Below are 23,042 nucleotides of genomic sequence, written 5' to 3'. Positions count from 1 at the left end.
AGCCAGGACTGGCTGCTGGCTCAGATTCTCAGCGAGCCACTAAGAGTCTGAGCCAGCTACTCCCACCCCCTCCACAGCCCGAGGCTCCAGTGAGTGCTGGAGGGGCTGGGCAGAGCAGAGAGCCATGACTGTCAGTCACCGCCCTTTCTGCCCACTGAAGACAGAGAACTGTGCATCAATGGTCTTTGATCGCTGAGTTCTCAGTCTTAGAGGCGGGGGACAGATGCTGCATCCACCTAGGCAAGTATTTTTTTTTTCCTTTTAGAACCCTGAGATTTTTTTAAGGAACGCAGTGGTGTCCCCTTTCTACCCCAGGCTGCTGAATGGCTAATAAAGAAGCAACATGCTCCTCTATTCTTCATTGTATCCTCCTGTAAGCACATATGCATGCAGCAGAGCCCATCTCGCTGCCAGTTTGAGTGCTGCTGTGCTGGGGATGACAGAGGATCTCCCATATCACACATGCCTATAAAAGGAATTCCAAAGAGCCCACGACATGGCCAACACTTCTATGCTCAATCTTGCACATCTATGCACAAATGGGGGCCTCTAGTGCCTGCTATATAACATTTGATGTAACCTTGTACAAGCACTGTTGTTCCTCTGAATGGTGAACACCGCTCCATTAGGGATGATTGGCCTATCAGAATGCCTGTGACCTAACAGCGGACAATACCTGGAGGCACTCCATTATCAGAATTGTCACTGCACCTTGTACAGAACATTCTGCTAATGCAATTATTAAAGCAACATGTCTGATTTGATCTATTCCTGGTTCGTATAATACATCCAATCATAATATTCTCTATTGCTCCAGTTACCAGAAGTTAGCCATGTTTAAAAGGTACAGGCTGGATAATTCTGTCTTATGGTGTCCTAATCAAATCATGGGAGTGCAGAGCCTGAACTGACACAATTATAAAGCAGAATCAGAGTCTGTCCAGAGCATTCCGGGCCTAACAAATCATGTTGAATGTAGAGCTAAATGAAAAACAATCTCAGATTATATCATGGTTCCAAACAAACGCATCCACTTTTTACTGCCTTGTGCCGGTCGTGGAAGAAACATGGAGGCCATATTTTCCATGCAACACATACTAGCCTTTCCTTCGCGCTCACCTTCCTCCATGCAGGCTCTGCCTTTGAGGAAAGGAAGCCCAGTGTAAGATCCCAGTCACTCCAGTTGGGGCTTACACAGGGTTGAGACCTGTCATATACCTCCTAGTACCTGGAAGTGCTGCTCTGGGTGGCTATATGGAACAAAGGGAAAGTGTGTGCTGCTGGGGAGGGAGGCATCAAAGCAAGTCTGTATGAGAAACATATGGACACCGCCACTGCTGGACTCACTGCCTGAAAGTGCTAACTGCCTGGATTTCAAGCCAAAGCAATCAATTTATTTTTCTCCAAATGAATGGCCCAGAAAAAGTATTTAGAGTTCTGACTTTACTTCTCAAAGCCCGCCAGGTAACTATTATGTTCAGGAGGGGTCCCCAATCTTAGCTCACATCATTTCCTCAGTAAAAGTTTACTTTAAAGAAGGAAGCTGCCATCATTGATCTCTCCAAGTGTAGTCACACTTACGTATTTGGTCTCCTTCAGTCTGCAGGTGCCTGCGGCTGTCTGATTACAGTGGTGCTGCCAATCAGCGACTGCATCTGATCTGATACGGTCACTGTTTGACTGATAACTTTCAACCCAGCTCCCTAGATTTAAAAAACAACTTCTGTTGAGCCAGGTGATTTTGCATGGCCACGCACAGCTCGGATTTTGGCCGATTTAGCAGCAACTGTCCGAAATTCGAATAGTCTATGGTCAGCCTACAAATGCCATTCCTGGCTGTCATGCTGACCCACTTGCTTTACTAATTAGAGTAAATCATGCAGTGGAAGTTTTAACACCTGTTTTAATAATAATTACTAATTAATAGCTTATTCATTTCCCCGTTTCCTCACACAATCTGTGAAAACGTCACTTGCTTAGCGCAAGTCAGCCACCTTTCCAGGGAGGGGGGATTAAAGCTGACTTTAATTAGGGTCAGGCTGTCACAGAGTACAAAACAGACAGATAACTCATTTCTCAACTTACAACCAGTAGCATTCAGCTATGTATTTGGAGAGCTCACTCCAAGGACAAAGAGCAGTTGGCAGTAACATTCAAGGTCACTACAGCATTCTCTCTATAGTTCTTGCAATCTACTGACAAAAATCTAAAAGTAGGTACCCAAACATATAAGGCAATGTAAAAGCAAACAGCAGTTTGCACAAAACTTAAAGCGGAGTTCCGGCCACAAAATCAACATAATTTTTTTGTTTACTTACCTTGTTATTGAAGAAAAACAAACATACTCACCTTTCTTCCACTTCCTCCCTCTGCGGCCGTGGCCCGCGCCGTCACTTCCTCTTTGCATTTATTCCAGGTAGCTGAACGTCATCGCTACCAGGAATCAATGCGCCTGCACCAGCCCTGCTTGTCACTTCCGGTGCGTCGCGTCATTCCCTGCTAAACAGCTTCTGGGCATGCCCACAAGCTGTGGAGGGATGACGCGCCCGCACCGAAAGTGACGAGCGGGGCCGGTGCAGGCGCATTCTGGGAAAAGAGGACGCAGAAGAGGATGCGCTGGCTTCAGCTGCCCACATCCGAGATGGCAGCGCTGGAGAATAAATGTGCAGTGCGACCTGGGACAGATCAGAGGCTATCCATTGTGGAATGTACTAGCCCGGGGGTATTTTTATTGAAAATACATTTTCGTGGCCGGAACTCCGTCTTAAAGCCCAGTTCTGGGAAAATAAATACCTCCGCCCCTCCCTTCCTCACACACGCACTCTCCTCCACCCTCATCACTGAGTTATTAAGAAAAACTTTCTACTTACCTAAAGTCACATGATGCAGCAGTCTCGAGTCTCCTCTCTTCTTCAGGTGTCCATGTCACTTTCTGCCAAGGGATGGGTTCCTCTTAGGATCCAGAAGATGAGTGACATCACAAGAGGCTTGTCAGGGTACATCTGCAGTGCTGGATTTAGAAGTTCCCTGCGCCTGGAAACTGTCTCAATGAGGGAGCTATCCAGGGTACTTAAGATGAGTAGAACGTGTCTTACCAGGTAAGAGCATAAAAAACCTTGAAGGATGGGTTACAGGAGGGCAGAGGATCATATTTTGCCTGGAGTGGGGCTTTAATAGTGATCATTATATATATATATTTTATACTTCTAACTCCATTCAGTATGGATTTTAGTTTCTTCATTTCATCTATAACAGGAAGTAGCTTCCAGTTTCCTAGTTCCGCTATTTAAAGCTTGGTAATGACTATGTGGCTTAAGCTCCAATCCCAGTTGAGGCCTTCTGAGGGGAAACGCGTCGGGTGGAGACAGCCATGACGTCAGCACGCACAGACCACACTGCAGGCGACGGTGCCATCATGAGTACAGTGCTCAATCTCCCAGTCTGTAAGTGTTTTCTTTTACATTAAAATACATTTTTAGGAGATAATCAGTCCTCCTCCTCCTTTGCTTCACATATCTTTCCGCGACCTTGTTAGTGGTGACAGCACATCGCTGTAGCTCTTCATTTTTTAGCATGAAAAAGGAGCGTGCACTGACAGCTATACCCAGTGTGCATGCTCCGAAATGCGTTGTGAGCAAGCCAGTGACGCCCACACAGAAGATGCTGCAGTCCAGCCTGTGGTTCAGCTCTCTGTCCCATCATCCAACACCACATCCTGCTGGCCAGGACAGTGCTACAAGCGGCATCACATGACCCGGAAGGCGGCCCGATGCAGACTCAGACCACCGGAGATCCTTATGTGCCTGTTTACATATCTTTTATGCGAGTTTACACACAGAGGCGCCTGTTCTTTCTTATTTCTGCATGTTTGGAGATCGCTTCCACTGCCCTCCAGGCTGGCCATGAGCTCAGAGACTGTGCTTCATCTATCATGGACAGAACTGGTATTTCAAAAGACTGTATGATGGACACTGCATTGTTTGAAACAAATCCCTTGCTTGCGCCAATACCCACGCATTTGTCATGAGAATACTCGATGTGAAATGTCCAAGTCAGAATTTCAGTGACACTCTAGGGTTACTCCAGTGGCTGCTAGACATTCCTTGAGCTGCCACCCATTTACTTCCCATCTGATGGGGTCTACTACATAGTGCTGGAGTCAATACCAATTTGCAGAGCCAACTGCATGACACCAATGAACTTTTTAGTTGCCTGTAGACTTCTGACCACATCTGTAAGTGGGGCATTCTCGTCACTGAACACCTATGTAAGGAGCATTTTTCCTATGAACTCCAAATGAGTTGCTTTAACAGGGGTTCTTCAGGGCCTGAACGTTAAAGGGTTTCTTTGAAGTAAAAAGGTTGGTCTACGTATTTCTCAGACAGTAACTGCAGCCAATAGTCACACTACAGGATCTCCCAACAAGTAGGATGGCCTACGGAGGTGCATGGACAATGAAAAGCTAATTTTGTAATCATTTCTGAACACAACTAGCTCTAGCCACCCCTACAAGGCCATATATTAGATTTAGTCACATGTCCCGCAGATAATGGCACATACGAATAGTTATCCAAGTAGTTTGAACTTTATCACAAAAGTAAATTCAGGCCACAAAGCAAGCCAGTGAGTTGGAACATGTGCACTTTCATCCAACCGCCACTCTTTCTTTACTACAGTAACCCACCCGAGTCCCTACCTGCATCCTGCATACATTGCCTACCACACAAACTTCTGAGGGACAGACAGTCTTCAGCTTTGAGAGATGGTCCCAAAGAAGCCTATGAGTATCTACTGCACAGGCACGACCAGCACAAAGATGATTTCCCAGCAGGATAACATTCTGTGGTAGGCAAAGGTCGCCGGATGCACGCAAGTATGCATGTAAGGACGAGGAAGGGAGGCAGAAAGAATAAGAGCATTTTCTGTGAAAAACGGAATTTTTGTAAAATCTTACCTGTAAAATTCCTTTCTCTGAGTCCTCCGACAGTCGCCGCCTCTTCATATTCGTCACATATGGGGTATTAGACTTTGCTCCGAAGGAGTAGCTAGGCAACAGAATATATGTTAACAATAAAGCTTTAACATATCCCACCCTCAAGGGGTGGTCCCCTCAGTCAATACCCTCCTACTTCCTGCAACCATATCTCAGTTTTAGTGGAATAGCAGTAGAGTATACATTCAAACCCCAAAAGAGGGGCGGGGGCGGCGACTGTCGGAGGACTCAGAGAAAGGAATTTTACAGGTAAGATTTTACAAAAATTCCGTTTTCTCTTACGTCCTCCGACAGTCGCCGCCTCTTCATATTCGTCACATATGGGGACGTCCCAAAGCAGTGCAAACATGAGGGGTGGGAAACGCATCCGCGCCGAAAGGCAACGCAGTCTCCACATCAAAGAAAGGAACCTTACCAAAGGAAGGAAACCAGCTGGGCAACAGCAAAAATAAGTGCTCAACAGGAGCAACAACCCAGGAAAAGACAAAAAACCAGGGGATACAAAACTTATCCCAACAGCCAGGAGTCCCCAACAAGGGACCCTAGGGAACAGCCGCACTAAGAACCTTGCGGCCAAAGGAAGCATCCGCCGATGCCTGAACATCTACTTTGTAGAATTTTGTGAAAGTGTGTACGGTCGACCAAGTCGCCGCCTTACACACCTGGGCTACAGAAGCCCCATGACGACAGGCCCAAGACGTACTCAGAGATCTAGTAGAGTGCGCCTTCACAGGCACAGGGGGAACCTTCCCCTGCAAGGCATAGGCCTGTTCAATGGTCTGCCTGATCCATTTGGCAATGGTAGAGGCGGAAGCCGCCATGCCCTTCCGAGGACCCTCTGGAAGAACAAACAAGGAGTCCGTCTTTCGAAAAGACTCAGTCGATTTAAGGTAAACCCTAATCGCCCGAACAACATCCAGAGAATGTAGTCTCACCTCCTTTGGATGTTTAGGCTTCGTGCACAACGAAGGCAAAACAATATCCTCGTTAAGATGGAATTCCGAAACTCGTTTCGGCAGAAAAGAAGGATTAGGTCGCAAGACCACCTTATCCAAATGAACAACCAGGTACGGAGACTTGCAGGACAAAGCCGCCAGCTCCGACACTCTGCGAGCCGAAGTGATCGCCACCAAAAAGGCGACCTTTTTGGACAACATAGACAACGATATCTCCCTGATCTGTTCAAAAGGAGCACGTTGTAACACAGACAGGACTAGATTCAAGTCCCAAGGGGGCAAAGGATCCCTCCTAGGAGGAACCAGATGCCGCACACCCTGAATAAAAGTGCCAACCAAGGAGTTGGCAGCCACGGGACGTTGAAACAGAACGGCCAGCGCAGACACCTGACCCTTTATCGTAGCCAGCGCCAAACGCTGATCGACACCCGTCTGAAGGAAAGACAGCACACGGGAAACCGAGTACGTGCGGGGTGAAAACCCCCTGGACTCACACCAGGCAAAATAGGCCTTCCAAGTACGGTAATAAACCTTTCCCGAGGAAGACTTCCTCGCGTTGATCAAGGTATGAACAACCTCTGGAGAGAGACCCTTCTCCTTCAGGACCTCGGTCTCAACAGCCAGGCCGTCAAAGCCAGCGACTGTAAAGCAGGATGGTAAATCGGTCCTTGAGACAGTAGATCGTCCCGAAGAGGCAGACGCCAGGGGGCGTCGACCGCCAGATTCACGAGGTCTGCGTACCAGGACCGGCGAGGCCAGTCCGGTGCCACAAGAATCACCGTGCTGCGTTCCGAGTGTAACCTGCGAAGGAACCGGGACAGCAACTGAATCGGTGGAAACGCGTACATCAGCCTGTACTGATGCCACGGGGCCACTGACGCGTCTGCCCGAGGGTCGCGCGTCCTTGCCACGAACCTCTTCACCTTGTAGTTGAGGCGAGACGCGAACAGGTCCACATCTGGAAGACCCCACTTCGCGCACAACATCTGGAAGACAGCCGGGTGGAGAGACCATTCCCCCTGATCCAGGGTCTGGCGACTCAGATAGTCCGCCTGCCAGTTCTCCACTCCCGGAATGTGAACCGCCGTTATCGCCGGGACATGAGTCTCGGCCCAAGACAGAATGTCGGCCACTTCTCGAGCCGCTCGGGCACTCCTGGTGCCCCCTTGGTGGTTGATGTAGGCCACCGCCGTGGCACTGTCCGTCTGCACCCGAACCGGGCAGCCCTGCAGCCGGTCCGTCCAGCGATGAAGACAGAGCCTTATCGCACGCAATTCCAGAATGTTGATCGGGAGGGAAGACTCCCCCTCCGACCAGGTCCCCTGGGCGGACAGAACGCCCAGAACACCACCCCAGCCCGACAGGCTGGCATCCGTGGTGATTATCGTCCACGAGATCGCACGAAACGACTTGCCCCCGGACACCAACGGGGACTGGAGCCACCACAGAAGGTTTTCCCTGGTGCGATGACTCAACGAGATCTGAAGATCCAGAGATTGAGGTCGCCCGTCCCACTTGGACAAGATCTCCGCCCGGAGACCCCGCGTGTGAAACTGCGCGAAAGGAATCGCCTCGAAAGCCGAGACCATCAATCCCAGACATCTCATACACGTCCGCAGAGACGAGTTCGGAACGTCCCTGAGGGACCTGACTTCCTCCTGAAGAGTCCTGAGTTTGTCTTCCGGCAGGAAGACCTTCGCCTGCACCGAGTCCAGTATCATTCCCAGATAGGGAAGACGAACCGACGGACTCAGTGTCGACTTTGGAACATTTATCGTCCAACCGAACTCCTGCAGAGTTTGCATCGTGACAGACAGGTCCTTCTCCAGACCCTGACTGGTCGCAGACCGAATCAGAATGTCGTCCAGATACCCCAGGACAGAAATGCCCTGGGCTCTCAATAATGCCAGAACCGGTGCAAGCACCTTGGTGAAGACCCGCGGAGCCGAGGCGAGCCCAAAGGGCAACGCCACGAACTGGTAGTGATCCTCCGCAATGGCAAATCGAAGGTATCTCTGATGACCCTCGAATATGGGGATGTGAAGATACGCATCCTTCAAATCGATGGAGGCCATGAATTCCCCCGGAACCAGGGCAGCCACCACCGAGCGCAGGGATTCCATGCGGAACTTGCGAACCCGCACAGAGCGGTTCAGAGCTTTCAAGTCCAGAATAGGACGAACCTTGCCCTCCTTTCTGGGCACGGTGAACAGATTGGAATAAAACCCCCGAAATCTGTCCCGATGAGGCACCGGAACCACCACTCCCTGAGCCCTCAGGTCCCGCACCGCCAGGTGCAGATCCCGCAGGCGCTCTGGAGACAGTTGTAGATTTGAGGGAAAAAATCTGCTCTCTGGCCGAGAGAGAAACTCGATCTTGTAACCAGATCGAACGATTTCCAGAACCCATCTGTCCCGCACACGGGCCAACCAGGGCTGAAGAAAACCGAGCAAGCGTCCCCCCACCCCAAAACTGGGTGAGGGCGCCCCTTCAGGCCGAACTGTTATGGGCCGCAGGTCCGGATTGGCCGGACTTCTGTTTCCCAGACCAGGGTTTCTTCTGAGAGCCCTGGCCCTTGAACGGTTTGCCCTTGTAGTGCGGCCGAAAGGCACGAAAGGACCCCTGAGGGGGCCGAAAATGAGCATGCTTCTTCCCAGAAACCCCCTTAGCCTTGGGGAAATGGGGCAAGAGAGTGCTCTTACCCCCGGTAATCCCCTTAATCAACACATCCAGGGACTCCCCAAAAAGGCGAGACCCATCATAAGGCAGATTGGCTAAGGTTTTACGTGAAGATTGGTCCACCGACCAACATTTCAACCAAACCAGGCGGCGAGACAACACCGCCACGCTGTGCACACGCGCGGCCAACGGAATCAGGTCCAGGTCCGCATCACACAGATACATGACACCCTGGTGGATCTGATCCACCATATCCAGGGTCGCCGCCGAGGCCGAATCGGCCACTAGGACGCGCCTAAGCATCTGCGTCCAACTTGCGATCGCCTGGGCCGCCATGAGAGAAGCAAACAGAGCCTTAAGCATAGAACCCGTAACAGAATAAGTATGACGGGCAAGAGACTCCAGTCTCCTATCCGTGGCATCACGGAAAACAGGGGATCCCTCTGCAGGGATCGCAGTGGCTTTGTTCAAAACCGCAATAGCATGATCCACTGGCGGAGGCACACACCACCGTTCATCAGTGGCAGGCGAGAAAGGATAACGCAGCTTAAATTTACTTGGTACCGCAAAAGGCTTGCGCAAATCGCGCCATTGGTCCTTAACAGCGCGCTGAAAATCAGCATTGCAGGGAAAAACCTGCGGCGTCCTGCGTTTTCTCTGCGTCCCATAAGCCGCCAAGGCAGCTGGGGGGCACACCTCGTCCTGCAAACGTAGCGTCTGCTTAATGGAAGCAATCAACTCATCCATGATTGCAAGCTCTTCAGGCGAGCCAGGGGGAGAATTATCAACCCCCTCAACTTCAGCCTCTACCTCAGACCCCACTAGATCAAGAGAGGAGCAGGACCCCGATAGGGGGGTCCCCGCCAGAACAGCCCCATCACCTTCACCCTCAGAATCAGAGGACAGAGCAACTCTGGGCCGTTTAGTAGATTGAGCAGCCACCAGCATTTGCACCTGTGCAGCAAGGCCAGCCACAATCGTGGCCAAATCCCCCCCTGGGGGGGAAACAGCGGTCCCCTGGCTTTCCACCAATACTGTGGGAAACTTGCCCTCCTGAGAATCCATTGCCCCTGTATGCCAGACAACCAAGGGTTAACTGCCCCCTTACAGCAAGCGCGGCAAGCGCAGCCCACCGCACCACACTCAGGCACAATGAGACCCCCACAGGGAATATACAGACTGAATACAGGCAATGGAACACAGGAATAGAAGGATAAAACCTGAGGAGACTCCGCTGCTGCTGCTGCCTCGATCGGTGCTTCCAGGAGAGGGGAAGTGATGCTGCCAGGGCGCTCTATGTAAGCCTATGGAGGCTACAAGAAAATGGCCGCCGTGCATGTAAACCATGCGGCCGGAGCGGGCGCCGGTAAAATGGCGCCGTTTGGCGCCGAAATCGCCGCTCCACAGTGCATAAAATCACACACAATATTATCCCATTATATGGATACATGTTAGATCGCCGCAGCGATCGCTGTATATGCCCCAACATGCCATTAAAAACATGCCCCACAGCACACAGCTCCTCACACTGCCCAGCCTGACATACTCAGTGTCATACAGCTCCCCCCCCCCCTTGCAGCCCACAGCATGCAGCCGAGATATAGGGAGACAAGCAGTGTGATTAAAGGCAGGTTACACAGTCCCAGACTGAGACCCCCCCCAGACAGACAGGTCCCCACATAGATACACTTACCTCACATGGCGTGGGGAACCCGCACAGGCGAACAAGCCGCTGCACATGAGGCAGGGAGAGTCGCAATTCAAGACGCACACAATGGCGGTTCAGAAACCGCACAGCGTCCAGTGAGGTAGCCACCTCACCAATCATCCCTGCACCGAACAGGGATGGGTCGTTCACCGTGCCAGGAGCGTTACCTGGCTGAACGCTCGATGGCAGACTGGGAAGCCACTGACCCACGACCTGCGACCAGGGGGATCAGCCCGAGACCCAGTCCGCATGATCCTCTTCGTCCGAAGAACTAACTAATGCTGACAAAAATAACAGCTAAGTAAAGGTAGAGAGAAAACTCAAACAAAATATCAAAAAGAAGAAAGAGTCTGGGACAAAAAGTCCCAGCACAGAGAGAGCCAGCCACTCCTGACAAGCTAGACATTAAAACTGAGATATGGTTGCAGGAAGTAGGAGGGTATTGACTGAGGGGACCACCCCTTGAGGGTGGGATATGTTAAAGCTTTATTGTTAACATATTCTGTTGCCTAGCTACTCCTTCGGAGCAAAGTCTAATACCCCATATGTGACGAATATGAAGAGGCGGCGACTGTCGGAGGACGTAAGAGAAATATACTTTTCCTTTAACCTTAGTTATACCATTCCTTAACCTTTAGATCTACATGACTAAACGAGTTAATATGTGAAAAAGTCATCAACCATTAAAATTCCTGAATAAAGTCCGACAAAGTATAAACACCAGGTGGTGAAAGATTTACATATGGTACAGATGACTAAAATAACGAAAAACTAAAACAAATCTACACATACAAGGAGACTGCTTCAACCAGACACCTCCAAAAACCTACTGCTCGTTATTGCATCTGACAGAAAACAGGAGGAAGGCATGGGATTGGGGTCCACAGTCACCTCCGAAATTTGGGAACTAGATTTACATAACAGAGCGGCACTTGGAAGGTGTTTGCTTAATGTACCCAGGGCCATTACACCAGGCAAGTTGAGCCTACTGATTTACTTTAAGGGTCCCATCTCTAATTACAGAGCAATAAGATTTTCCTCAGTCTCCTCTTAGAGTGATAAAACTGATGGCAGTGAGGCTCATTTACTAAAGGAGCTGAGAATCTTAACATAATAAATTGTGTGAATGTTCATTTCAACTATCCAATCATGCAAGATAAAAAAAGGCAAACAGGATTTTGTTCATAGGATTAGGATAATAAAAGAAGAATGGCAAAAGCTTTTTTTGGTGTTACTTCCCCTATGTTCATACTCCTGTGATCTGTTTTCAGCCAACAGCAGGCTAAAGGCCACTGTTAGCTGACGTCATTCAGCCGGTCCAGGCTCAGCATCCACCCAGAAGCCTGGGCCAGCCCCTTCCACCCCCTCCAAAGCCTAGTGCTCCAGTGAGCGCCGGCGGTGAGAGCAGAGAGATGGTGACTGACAGTCCCAGCACTCTGCTCAGAGCAGAGGGGAAAACTGAGCGATCAGCGTTGTTTGATCGCTCAATTCTCACTGCAGAGACAGCAGGGGACAGATTCAGCATCAGATCGATACTGCATCCATCTAGGGGAGTATAACTGTTTGATTTTTTTAAATTCCAAGACTTCTCTTTTAAAGAGAACGTTCACAAAATGTATTTAATGAAGATTCTCAACTAAAATCAGCCTCATATTTTGAGCTTAGGCAAAGACACTATTGATAAAAAGGTGGGACATATCCGGAACATCTAGATTATTACTGTATACTGTGATATGCCAGGCCTCCCCTTCTACCTATCTCAATGCTCCTTCACTGCCACCTCCTCCCCTTTACCCCAACTTACATTGATACATTACATACACATACTAGGGACAATTTATTCAGGAGCCAATTAACCTAACAGCATGTCCTTGGAGTGTGGGAGCAAACCGGGGTACCCGGAGCAAACCCACACAGGCACAAGGAGAACATGCAAACTCCAGGCAGGTAGTGCTGTGGTTGGGATTTAAACACACAACCCCAGTACTAACCACTTAGCCACTGTGTTTATCCCTCACTTTTAGATTGTAAGCTCTCATAAACAGAGCCCCATTAACCCCATGTTTTGAATTGTATTGTAACGGTATTGTCTCCATTTATTTTCGAATACGTTGCACAAACTATTGGCACTATATAAATCCCATATAATAATAATAATATAGATTCCTGAACATGTAGTATGTGCTCCTACTTATACATATTAATAAAATGCAGTGAGAGAAAAAAGTATTTGATCCCCTGCTGATTTTGTACGTTTGCCCACTGGCAAAGAAATGATCAGTCTATAATTTTAATGGTAGGTTTATTTTAACAGTGAGACACAATACCAACAGAAATATCCAGAAAAACACATTTATAAAAAGTTATAAATTGATTTGCATTTTAATGAGTGAAATAACTTTATGATTCCCTATCAATCAGAAAGATTTCTGGCTGCGTCCTCTATACAGGTAACAAGCTGAGATTAGGAGCACTCTCTTTAAGGGAGTGCTCCTAATCTCAGCTTGTTACCTGTATAAAAGACACCTGTCCACAAAAGCAATCAGATTCCAATCTCTCCACCATGGCCAAGACCAAAGAGATGTCCAAGGAGGTTAGGGACAAGATTGCTTGGTGAGAGGAGGACAACATTTGGTGCGATTTTTTGCAAATGGAAGAAACACAAAATAACGGTCAATCTCCCTCGGTCTGGGGCTCCATGCAAGATCTCAGCTCATGGAGTTTGAATGATCATGAGAACGGTGAGGAATCAGCCCAGAACTACACGGGAGAATCTTGTCAATGACATCAAGGCAGCTGGGACCATAGTCATCAAGAAAACAATTGGTAACATACTACGCCATGAAGGACTGAAATCCTGCAGGACCCGCAAGTTCCCCCTGCTCAAGAAAACACATGTACAGGCCTATTTGAAGTTTGCTAATGAACATCTGAAGGATTCAGAGGAGAACTGGGTTAAAGTGTTGTGGTCAGATGAGATCAAAATAGAGCTCTTTGGCATCAACTCAACTCGTCGTGTTTGGAGGAAGAGGAATGCTGTCTATTACCCCAAGAACACATTCCCACTGTCAAACATGGAGGTGGAAACATTATGCTTTGGGGGTGTTTTTCTGCTAAGGGGACAGGGCAACTTCACCACATCAAAGGGACGATGGACGGGCCATGTACCGTCAAATCTTGGGTGAGAACCTCCTTTTCTCATCCAGGGCATTAAAAATGGGTCATGGATGGGTAATTGCAGCATGACAATGACCCAAAACACATGGCCAAAGCAACACAGGAATGGTCCAAGAAAGAAGCACATTAAGGTCTGGGAGCGGCCTAGCCAGTCTCCAGACCTTAATCCTATAGAAAAATTGGGGAGGGAACTGAAGGTTCGAGTTACCAAAAGTCAGCCTCGAAACCTTAATGACTTGGAGAGGATCTGCAAAGAGGAGTTGGACAAAATTCCTCCTGAGATGTGTGCAAACCTAATGACCAACTACAAGAAACATCTGACCTCTGATTGCCAACAAGGGTTTTGCCACCAAGTACTAAGTCATGTTTTGCGAAGGGGTCAAATACCTTTTTCACTCATTAAAATGCAAATCAATAACTTTCTTTGTTGTTATTCGGTCTCTCACTGTTAAAATAGACCTACCATTAAAATTATAGACTGATCATTTCTTTGTCAGTGGGCAAATTTACTAAATCAGCAGGGGATCAAATACTTTTTTCCCCTCACTGTAGGTACCTACATCCTAATTTAATATAGAGTGAGCAAACAGGAAAGTACTGGGAAAGGGTGAGCAGAAGGATTTTTCTTGGTACCGTCCAAAGCAAAACAGCCAGGTAAATACCCTAGATATATACCGGGTTATATAATCTATATATAGATTCAGGCAAAAGTCAAAAATTAGCAAAAGGCACATTTAAAAGCGACTGTCTTGAGCAAAGTAGGAAGCTGCCAGTGCAGACCCCTTTCTGAAATAGCTAGATGTCTGCCTAAGTGGGACCTCTGAATAAGCATCAGAACTCCTAATTTTTCTGGGATAGCGGCTCAGAAAAGCCAAAGCATCAGAATGGCAGCCAGGGAACTACCATATATACTCGAGTATAAACCCAATTTTACCACATAAAACTTGGAAAACGTATTGACTCGAGTATAAGCCTAGGGTGGGAAATGCAGCAGCCACTGGACCACCATGAGACCCAAAACAGGGGCCACGGGCATGGTGCAGGGGCTGCGGACATGGTACAGGAGATGCAGGGCTGCGGGCATAGTACAGAAGAAACTCCTGAGGTGATGCAGGGGCTGCGAAGGAGTCTCACTTACCTTTCGGTGAGGCGCTTTACAATTAAAAATGGCGCCGCCCGGTGCCAACACATCACCGCGCATGCGCCGTCTGCCCGGGAATAGCGGAACGTGTACAGGCTTTCCCGAGCGGCGGCGCATGCACACTGTACCGGAGAACAGGTAGAGTGGGACCCTGACTCGAGTATAAGCCAAGGGGGGCTTTTTCAGCAGAAAAAAAACGTGCTGAAAAAGTCGGCTTATACTCGAGTATATATGGAAGCTTTCTCAAAAGGAGAGTTCAGTAATGGTGGCCTCTTTTCATCTATCATAACAGTGTCACTTCAATATTTTTTTTTTAATAAAGCTAGCTATCTATATGTCCCACATACCCACCTCAAAAAAAACAAAAAAACATTGAGGTTATACAGGTGTGCTATAATAGAGGAAAAAATTACAGCATTCAAAAAACATGGCCTCACACACGCGGTCACATGAGCAAGAACAATGTAACTTGTGGGCATATTTCTGCGGCCGGGAGACAAAGCTGCATCGTAGATAAGCCCACAGGAATGAATGGCTATATACAGGTATATACTGTAACCATGTAAACATATACATGGATGTTAAATTAAATCAGATATGTGCAATCAGCGCCAACTAAATATTCTTTTCTATTTTTATTGTAACTCCTACACTAAATGATCAAACAAAATAACTGTATGTTAAACTCTGTGTTCAGGAACTGCTGAACATCTATTAGTGATTTCACCACACTAAGGTATAATCAATATATAAATATATTATTATTGTTTTTGTGATTTAATAGGATTGTTCACAGTATTGAATATTTAGCAGCACTACACCATATGTTTATATATTTAATTTATTTATTTATTACACACATGTATGTAAATCCCTGGACACACACAGGCCACATCCAGGGATTTACGCAAGCTTGGCGTATACCCGCATATAACTATTCATTACTAGGGGTGGTTGCACATTGCAGTTGTGTCTCCAGGGTGTGGAAATACACCCATAATTTACATTTTATGGTCTCACATGCCCGTATACATGAGACCTAAAAGCAGGCATTTAATTGTACGGTTCCCTTCATACAGGCCGTGTCCAATCAGCAGGGGATTCATCAACAGATGCCGAACGGAACGAATGCCAACTTTGTGACATCCACGTCTGTTCATTCTTTTGCTGCAGAACTTCCCAGGTCCATATCAGATCTATGGACAGCCGGATGTAAAGAGACTTGCATCAGACTACTTCCAATATGACACATTATCCACTTGCCTACCAGGACACAATTTTCCAAATTTTTTGAACACATGGTAAATCAGCATTTTTTTTTTTACTTGAACTTATTGCATTGATCCGTGGATGTACAAGAACACAGATACTCTGACAGATCTGGAGGAGACCTGTATGACATCGGCAATCACTGGTGCAATGCTTTACAGCAGGCATCACTAAATGGCGGACCGCAGGCCAAGTCCGGACTGAGCCAATGTTCCGTCCGGCCCCACTGCAGTCGCGCCATTTAAGATTGCCTTTTTTTTCCTCAGACACCGCTGCCCGTTAGCTCTGTTGTCTTTACAGAGCTGACATCAGAAGAGCAGCACAGCGATGCACCAAGGGCAGGGGCTGGCCCAGTTAACTGACTGGTTGCTAGAACCGCCCTACATTCTAGCAGCCAATCAGTTAACTGGGGCAGGTCCCGCCCTCCATCCATACCTTTGCTGCACTTCCGATGTCAGCTGTTGTGCCCTGTGTATGGTAGGACAGGGAAGAGGGCACTGGTATTGGTGGTATGAAGGACGGTGGAAGCTGATGTAAAGGGGGAAAGGATCAGAAACTGTAATATGAAGGAGAAAGGGTGATATAAAACAGGCAGGGCAGGAATGTGAAGAGAGTGATAATGAAGGGGGATGGGGTTCTACAAAGGGGGCGAGGACAGAAATGTGAAGGGGGGCTGGAGACTGAGGTGTGAAGCGGGGTTCTAAAAAGGGGGGTGAGCATAGGAATGTCAGGGGGGTGCTATAAAGTGAGTGAGGACAGGAATGTTAAGGGGGGGCTGAGGACTGCAATGTGAAGAGGGGTGCTATAAAATGGGTGAGGACAGTTATGTGAAGGGGGGATACTATAAAAGAGGGGGGTACAGTTATGTGATGGGAGCGCTATAAAGGGGGTGAGGACAGTTATGTGAAGGGGGAGAAGTAATGTGAAGGCGGGTGCTATAAAGGGGATGAGGACAGGAATGTGAAGGGGGGGTGAGGACAGGAATGTGAAGGCGGGTGCTATAAAGGGGATGAGGACAGGAATGTGAAGGGGGGGTGAGGACAGGAATGTGAAGGCGGGTGCTATAAAGGGGATGAGGACAGGAATGTGAAGGGGGGGTGAGGACAGGAATGTGAAGGGGGTGCTATAAAGGGGGTGAGGACAGGAATGTGAAGGGGGTGCTATAAAGGTGATAAGAACAGGAAAATGAAGGGGGGTGCTATAAAGGGGGTCTGTAATGTAAAGGGGGGTACTATAAAGGTGGCAAGGACAGGAATGTGAAGGGGGGGGGTAATATGAAGGGGGCTGGTAACTGCAATTTGAAGTAGGGGGTGATATAAAGGGGGGCCGCAGACAAAAATGTGAAGGGGGGCTGAGGACTCTAATGTGAAGGGATAGATGATGTGCAGGGGGACTGAGAACACTGAAAAGGACTGTGATGCGACGGATCTGAGACTAGGTTTACATTATTGCTTAACACATGTAGGCGGCCCATTTATTTCAGTGGGCTGCCTTATAAGCAAAAAACGCAGAAAAATAAGTCCCTGGCTTTTTTTTTTTTTTTTAATTGCACCGTACCAAGCTGCATGGTACTGTGGCACTTGCAAATACGTGCCACATTTGCCATTGTGCAGAGGTCCCATTGAGAGTCAAACATATGATTCGGACCTCGGCTGGTAGAAAATTTTACTGACTGGACCTTTTCTTTTCAGTGCACTTATCCTCTAAAGCCAGTATCATGTCCACACCTGCAGTCCATCAAATGGCTAGAGTCATAACTGATCACATGGGCAACACCATGGCAGTTGCAGATGAAATGGAAATAGTTTCCTTGGCTATAAAGAATAAGAGGGTTTAATTCCACTTTGAGTGTCCTTTCACATGGGCTTTCCACTCGGCGGATTCCGTTTTGCTCAGCGGGGATCGATCCGCCGATCCTCGCTGAGCAAGTGGATGACAGGTCCGTCTCCGCTCACTGTGCTGAGAGGGAGCTGTCAGATTCCCACTCTCCTCAATGGGAGATCAGATGAAAATGCACCGCCTGTCCATTATCATCCGATCCGATCATCCAGACAGATGGAAAATAGGGTTTCCATCCGTCTGGATTTCACGGACAGGATCGGATCGGATAGCGGCGGGTGTCAGTGGACATGTCTCTGCTGACATCCGCTGCTCCATAGGGGTGCATGGAGCGTCCGCTCAGGTCCACCTGAAAAACTGACAGGAGGACCCGATCGGAAAGCCCGCGTTAAAGGGGCCTAGGGTAGTCAGCAGATCGGCCTCTACAAACTCAGCAATGCCTAAAAATAGAGAGCAACTGAGCATGTGCAGAGCAGGGTGAGACAGCGTATTACTGGATTTTAAAAACAGTTTAGGCACTAATTTTATTTTTTTACATAGCTATACCTGTAAAATGGGCAGCCTGAAGAGTTCATTTTCTGACTAAAGTTTGACTTTAATCACTTGTCTACCATGCCGTTTGGAAAAGTACCTTGGTATAGAAGTTTTAGATAAGTGGTTAAAGTGGAACTAAACCCTCAGATAGTTTTCAGCCAAGAAAGCTGCCATCTTTGCCTCCGTTTGATCTGCAACTGGCATGGTGCTGTACATGTGATCAGTAATGACACCAGCTGATTGATGGTTGGACAGTTTGCATAAATGCACAGTCAAATGTGACAGTTAGCATTCCCGGTAAGGCCTTTTTCACACCATGGTGCAGAGACGTCTTTTTTTTTTGCATGCGTTCCGCAAGGGCATAAAAAACAATGGTCATCTATGTGCCCAGTTCACACCACAACCTGCAGATTTTTTCTGTGTAGGAATCTGCAATGTGTATGCAATTTTCTGCACAGGAAAAAAAAAATGACACAACCAACATTGGTGTGAACAGGGCACATAACGGTCACACAGGAAAACTGATGTCAATGTGCATAAAAACGGAGGTAAACTGAGGTCTCTGCCAGTGAAATCTTTGTGGATTTCCCATCAGTTTTCATGCAGGCATGGTGTGAACGAGCCTTGGTATTTTGAAACCTTAAATGGGTTTATTTCCGCTTAAAGAGGAAGTAAACCCTCCTCTGCAAGTTGTACCTATAGGTAAGCCTATGATAAGGCTTACCTATATGTACTGTAAATATCTCCTAAACATGTACCGTTTAGGAGATATTTACCTTACATGAAGCCAGTGACGTCACTGGCGCATGCGCTCTGAAGGAATGGCCGCTGGTGCCGTTCCTTCAGAGACCCGTGCCGTGAGCGTGCGCGGGAGTGACGTCACCGTGACTCCGGCCAATCAGATGGCCGGATGCCGCGATCCTGGAAGACGGGCGACTGGACATGTCGCCCGTCATAGAGGTAAGCGGGCGGCACGGCGGGGGCTCGTTCTAAGGTATTTCATAATGAGCTAGTATGCGATGCATACTAGCTCATTATGTGTTTCTCTTTCAGGGTGAAAAAAGGCCTCTTTAAGGCCCCTTTTCACACGGGCGCCTCCACTTAACGGAATCCACTTGCTCAGCAGATCGCCCTGCTGATCCCTGCTAGACAGGCGGCCGACAGATCCTGTCCACTCCGCTATGCAGAGCGGACACGGACACAGTCCTCTATGGGGAAATTGGCTGAAAACGGACATCCTGTGTTTCCATCTGATCCACAAGACAGATGGAAAATAGGACCACCAGTAGTTTGTTTTTGGCGGACAGGATCCGATTGGATGGCAGCGGCATCCACCACTCCATAGAGGACAATGCGGGGTCAGACCAGGTCTGTCTGAAAAACGAACAGGCGAGCCTGATCAGACAGCCTGTGTGAATGTGAATGGACCCAAAGGCCTCTTTCACACAGGCGGACCATTCAGATCCACCTGTCCGTTTTTTTGGCGGATCTGAACGGTCCCCCCATACATCCCTATGGGGCATCGGATGTCAGCGGAGACATGTCCGCTGACATCCGATCCGTCAAATCTGGAGGGATGGAAACCCTATTTTCCATCCATCCAGCGGATCGGATGAGAACGGACCAATAGAGATTCCCCCATAGAGATGCATGTGGACCTGACAGCTGTGTCTCTGCACACAGCGCGGAGAACAGCTGTCATCTTCCTGCTCAGCGGGGATCGGCAAATCGACCCCCCGCTGAGAAAAATGGAGTCCGTCGTCCAACGGACGGACAGTGTGAAAGGGGCCTAAGGCACCCTTCAAACCTGAGTGTTTTGGGATTGCGGCAGAATTGCTGAGATTTTGTCCGCGATCTCAAAAACACACTACAATGGCAAAACGCAGGTTCAGGTGCCATTATGTTCAACGGCACCTAGAACGCGGTGTGGTTTCACCTTGTATTATCACGTGCTGCTCGCATCCCAACAGCTCCTTTGTGGGCAACAAGCTTCACGCAATGCGATTTGCCGTGATAAATCGTACCGCATTTTAAGGTGCTATTGAAAATATTGGCGCTGGAAACTGCGTTTTGCCATTGTAGTGCATTTAGAGATCACAGGCAGAATTGCAGCAAAATGCTCAGGTCTAAATGGAGCCTAAAAGTACAAATAAAAAAACTCCCGGAAGCGAGCAGCGGACTTTTTCCAACTATTTATTTTTCCCTCATCTGGACAGACTTGGCGCAATTGTATACATACAGACACTTGCCTGTCCCTATACTAAGGGCTCACTTGCATTGGCAGAGTGGTAAACACACATGGTCAAGCCACATTTTTACTGGCCCCCCCCCCCCAAGCTGCACAGGCAGCGGATGACGGTGTACACATGCATCTGTGCTTTGCAGCAAAATTTATCTCCTGGTCACATTCGGCAGGCAGTACCGCCCGCCCAACAGAACCCATTCAAGCAAAGGCGACAGAGTGGGGCGCCATCCCCCCACCACCTGTCAAACACCTCTGAAAAGTAATCCAACTGCAGATCACTTTTCAGCGGTGCAGCATATACACACACAGCCTTATATGGAGCAGAAAAACTGACAGGCAGGTTGGACCATCCTGTGAAAGGGATGTAAAAGCTGAGCAGGTCCTAGGAGGATCAGACAGACCCCCAGTGATAGAACCCCCCCCGGATCTGTACACAGGGCTCATCATCCAAAAGGTGACCCCGACAGAAGCCCAGGGCCAGGGGGTGTCCAGGGGCCCAGGGCCAGGGGGTTCCAGGGGCCCCATCTCCTGCAGTGAATCAGGGGACAAAGAATAGGCCACAGCTGTGCCCTGTCCACCACATAATAGGGAGGATAGACTGGGGGTACTTGGTTTCTGGGGGGGGGGCATGTCTATGTATGGGTGGGCTTCTCTGAGCCAACTGCAATCCTTCTCTATGTCTATGGAAGAGAAAGGAGGGCCAATCCTGCCTGGGGCCCCATCAGACTGTCCATGGACATAAGGGCCCCATCAGACTGTCCATGCACATAAGGGCCCCATCAGACTGTCCATGCACATAAGGGCCCCATCAGACTGTCCATGCACATAAGGCACCCATGGGTGGTCAATGGAGGGTTAGTCTATCAGGCTCATTCACATTTCATTGTATGAACGTTCGCTGCTATGGTAACAGTGAGCCCCAACCACTCCCAGCGTCTCCCCCTCTCCTTCCATACACAGGCCCGGCTCATGAATTCACTTACCGGAGTCTCAACTCCCGGCGACGCCATCTTGCTCTTTGCTCTGTCACTGCACTCGCCGGATCTCGTGAGAAGCCGCTGGGAACACAAGCACATACACTACCGCAATCTCAGCCAATAGGATCACCTTACGTCGCCAGCAAGAGACGCCGACTGATGGCATAGGTCACCTTGTTTGCCTCTTCCCGTGCGTGAAGCGCTGGCCGCCATTTTTACTTAGGGCAATGGGACATGGGGGCTAAAGCAGGCGACATCTTTGAAGAGGGCAAGGGAATCTTTAATTCGGAATAAATTCGTCACACCTATATTAGTGTTACAGTTCAATGAGAGCATGGAGTGTCACAGAGTGGCCATTTATAAGAAGGGTGCTAAACTCTGTATATACCTTTTAATTTTAGTGTATTTTTTGGTTGGTTGAGTTCTATTTAAAGGGGAATTACACAAATGCCGGGCAGGAAAACTACATGACAGGTAATGTTGAGAGCTCTGGTGACAACTTGCTGTTGCCTTCATGGATGGACATTAATAAGAAATCCAGCAGTCCCTATGGGACTAGTTAACCAGTTCAATACCAGACACTTCCACCCCCTTTGTGCCTAGGCAACCTTTCAGCTCTCAGCGCTGCCCCACTTTGAATGACAATTACTTGGTAATGCAATACTGTACCCAAATTAAATGTTTATCATGTTTTGTAGACAGAGCTTTCTTTTGGTGGTATTTATTTACCACTGGGTTTTTTAAAATATGTTTTTGCTATATAAATGGAAAAATACAGACTTAAACCAAAAAAACACATATTTCATTGTTTCTTCATTCATGTGCCATTATGTACAATTATGTGATTGGCCACAGCTATCACATGCTACAGGTGCACTGTGATTGGCCTGTCTGTATCATGTGATCACTATGGCCGATCACATTGGTACGCAATGAATGGCTATAACTGAAAGGCATTCATTGTGTACAATTTGATATGTGATCATTGACTGGTCACAGCAATCACATCATACCAGGGCCGACCCGCTACAAACATCTGTCATCCACAGTGTCCACCGACAGATCGAGCTGCAGCGTGGCAGGAGGCATGTGACTGGGAGGACGTCATTTGACAATAGACCCAGCAGAAGGTAGTTAAAGTGGTAGTAAACTACTGACTTTTTTTTAAAATCAAACCTACAAGGCAATGTCATATTGTGCTAATAGCTAGTATGCATTGCATACTAGCACATTATGTGACATTTATTTTAGAACAAAGTCCTCCAGCAGTGCGCAGTCACTACCATCTTCACCTGGTCTTCCTTCCGGGTTTGCGGACTCAGGCTGTGTAAGTGTCCGTAGCCACAATGACGTCACTGCATGGGAGCTGCTTTTTACAGCACAGGACTCTAAAGGAATGACACGGGTATGCAGTGCCTTCAGAGCGAATGCACCAGTCATGTCTCTGGCTGCATCTACAGTAAATATCTCCTAAACGGTGCAGGTTTTAGGAGAAATTTACAGTACCTATAGGTAAGCCCTATT

The 23,042-nt window shown here is 48.2% G+C and overlaps 1 protein-coding gene across 1 annotated transcript in view; it reads right to left on the bottom strand.

Moving 5' to 3' along the window:
- The window catches only part of CLPTM1 (CLPTM1 regulator of GABA type A receptor forward trafficking), a 91,465-nt gene extending 69,805 nt beyond the window's left edge, over positions 1–21,660 (bottom strand). Inside the window, exon 1 of the mRNA XM_082264482.1 lies at positions 21,525–21,660. Within this exon, the coding sequence (XP_082120608.1) occupies positions 21,525–21,617 (93 nt within the window). The 5' untranslated portion in view covers positions 21,618–21,660. The remainder of the gene's footprint in view (positions 1–21,524) is intronic.
- Between the last annotated feature and the right edge of the window lie 1,382 nt (positions 21,661–23,042).

The sequence above is a fragment of the Pelophylax lessonae genome, assembly GCF_965119305.1.
Source record: "Pelophylax lessonae genome assembly, chromosome: 7".
NCBI lineage: Eukaryota > Metazoa > Chordata > Amphibia > Anura > Ranidae > Pelophylax > Pelophylax lessonae.
This window is presented reverse-complemented; position numbering and strand designations above follow the sequence as displayed.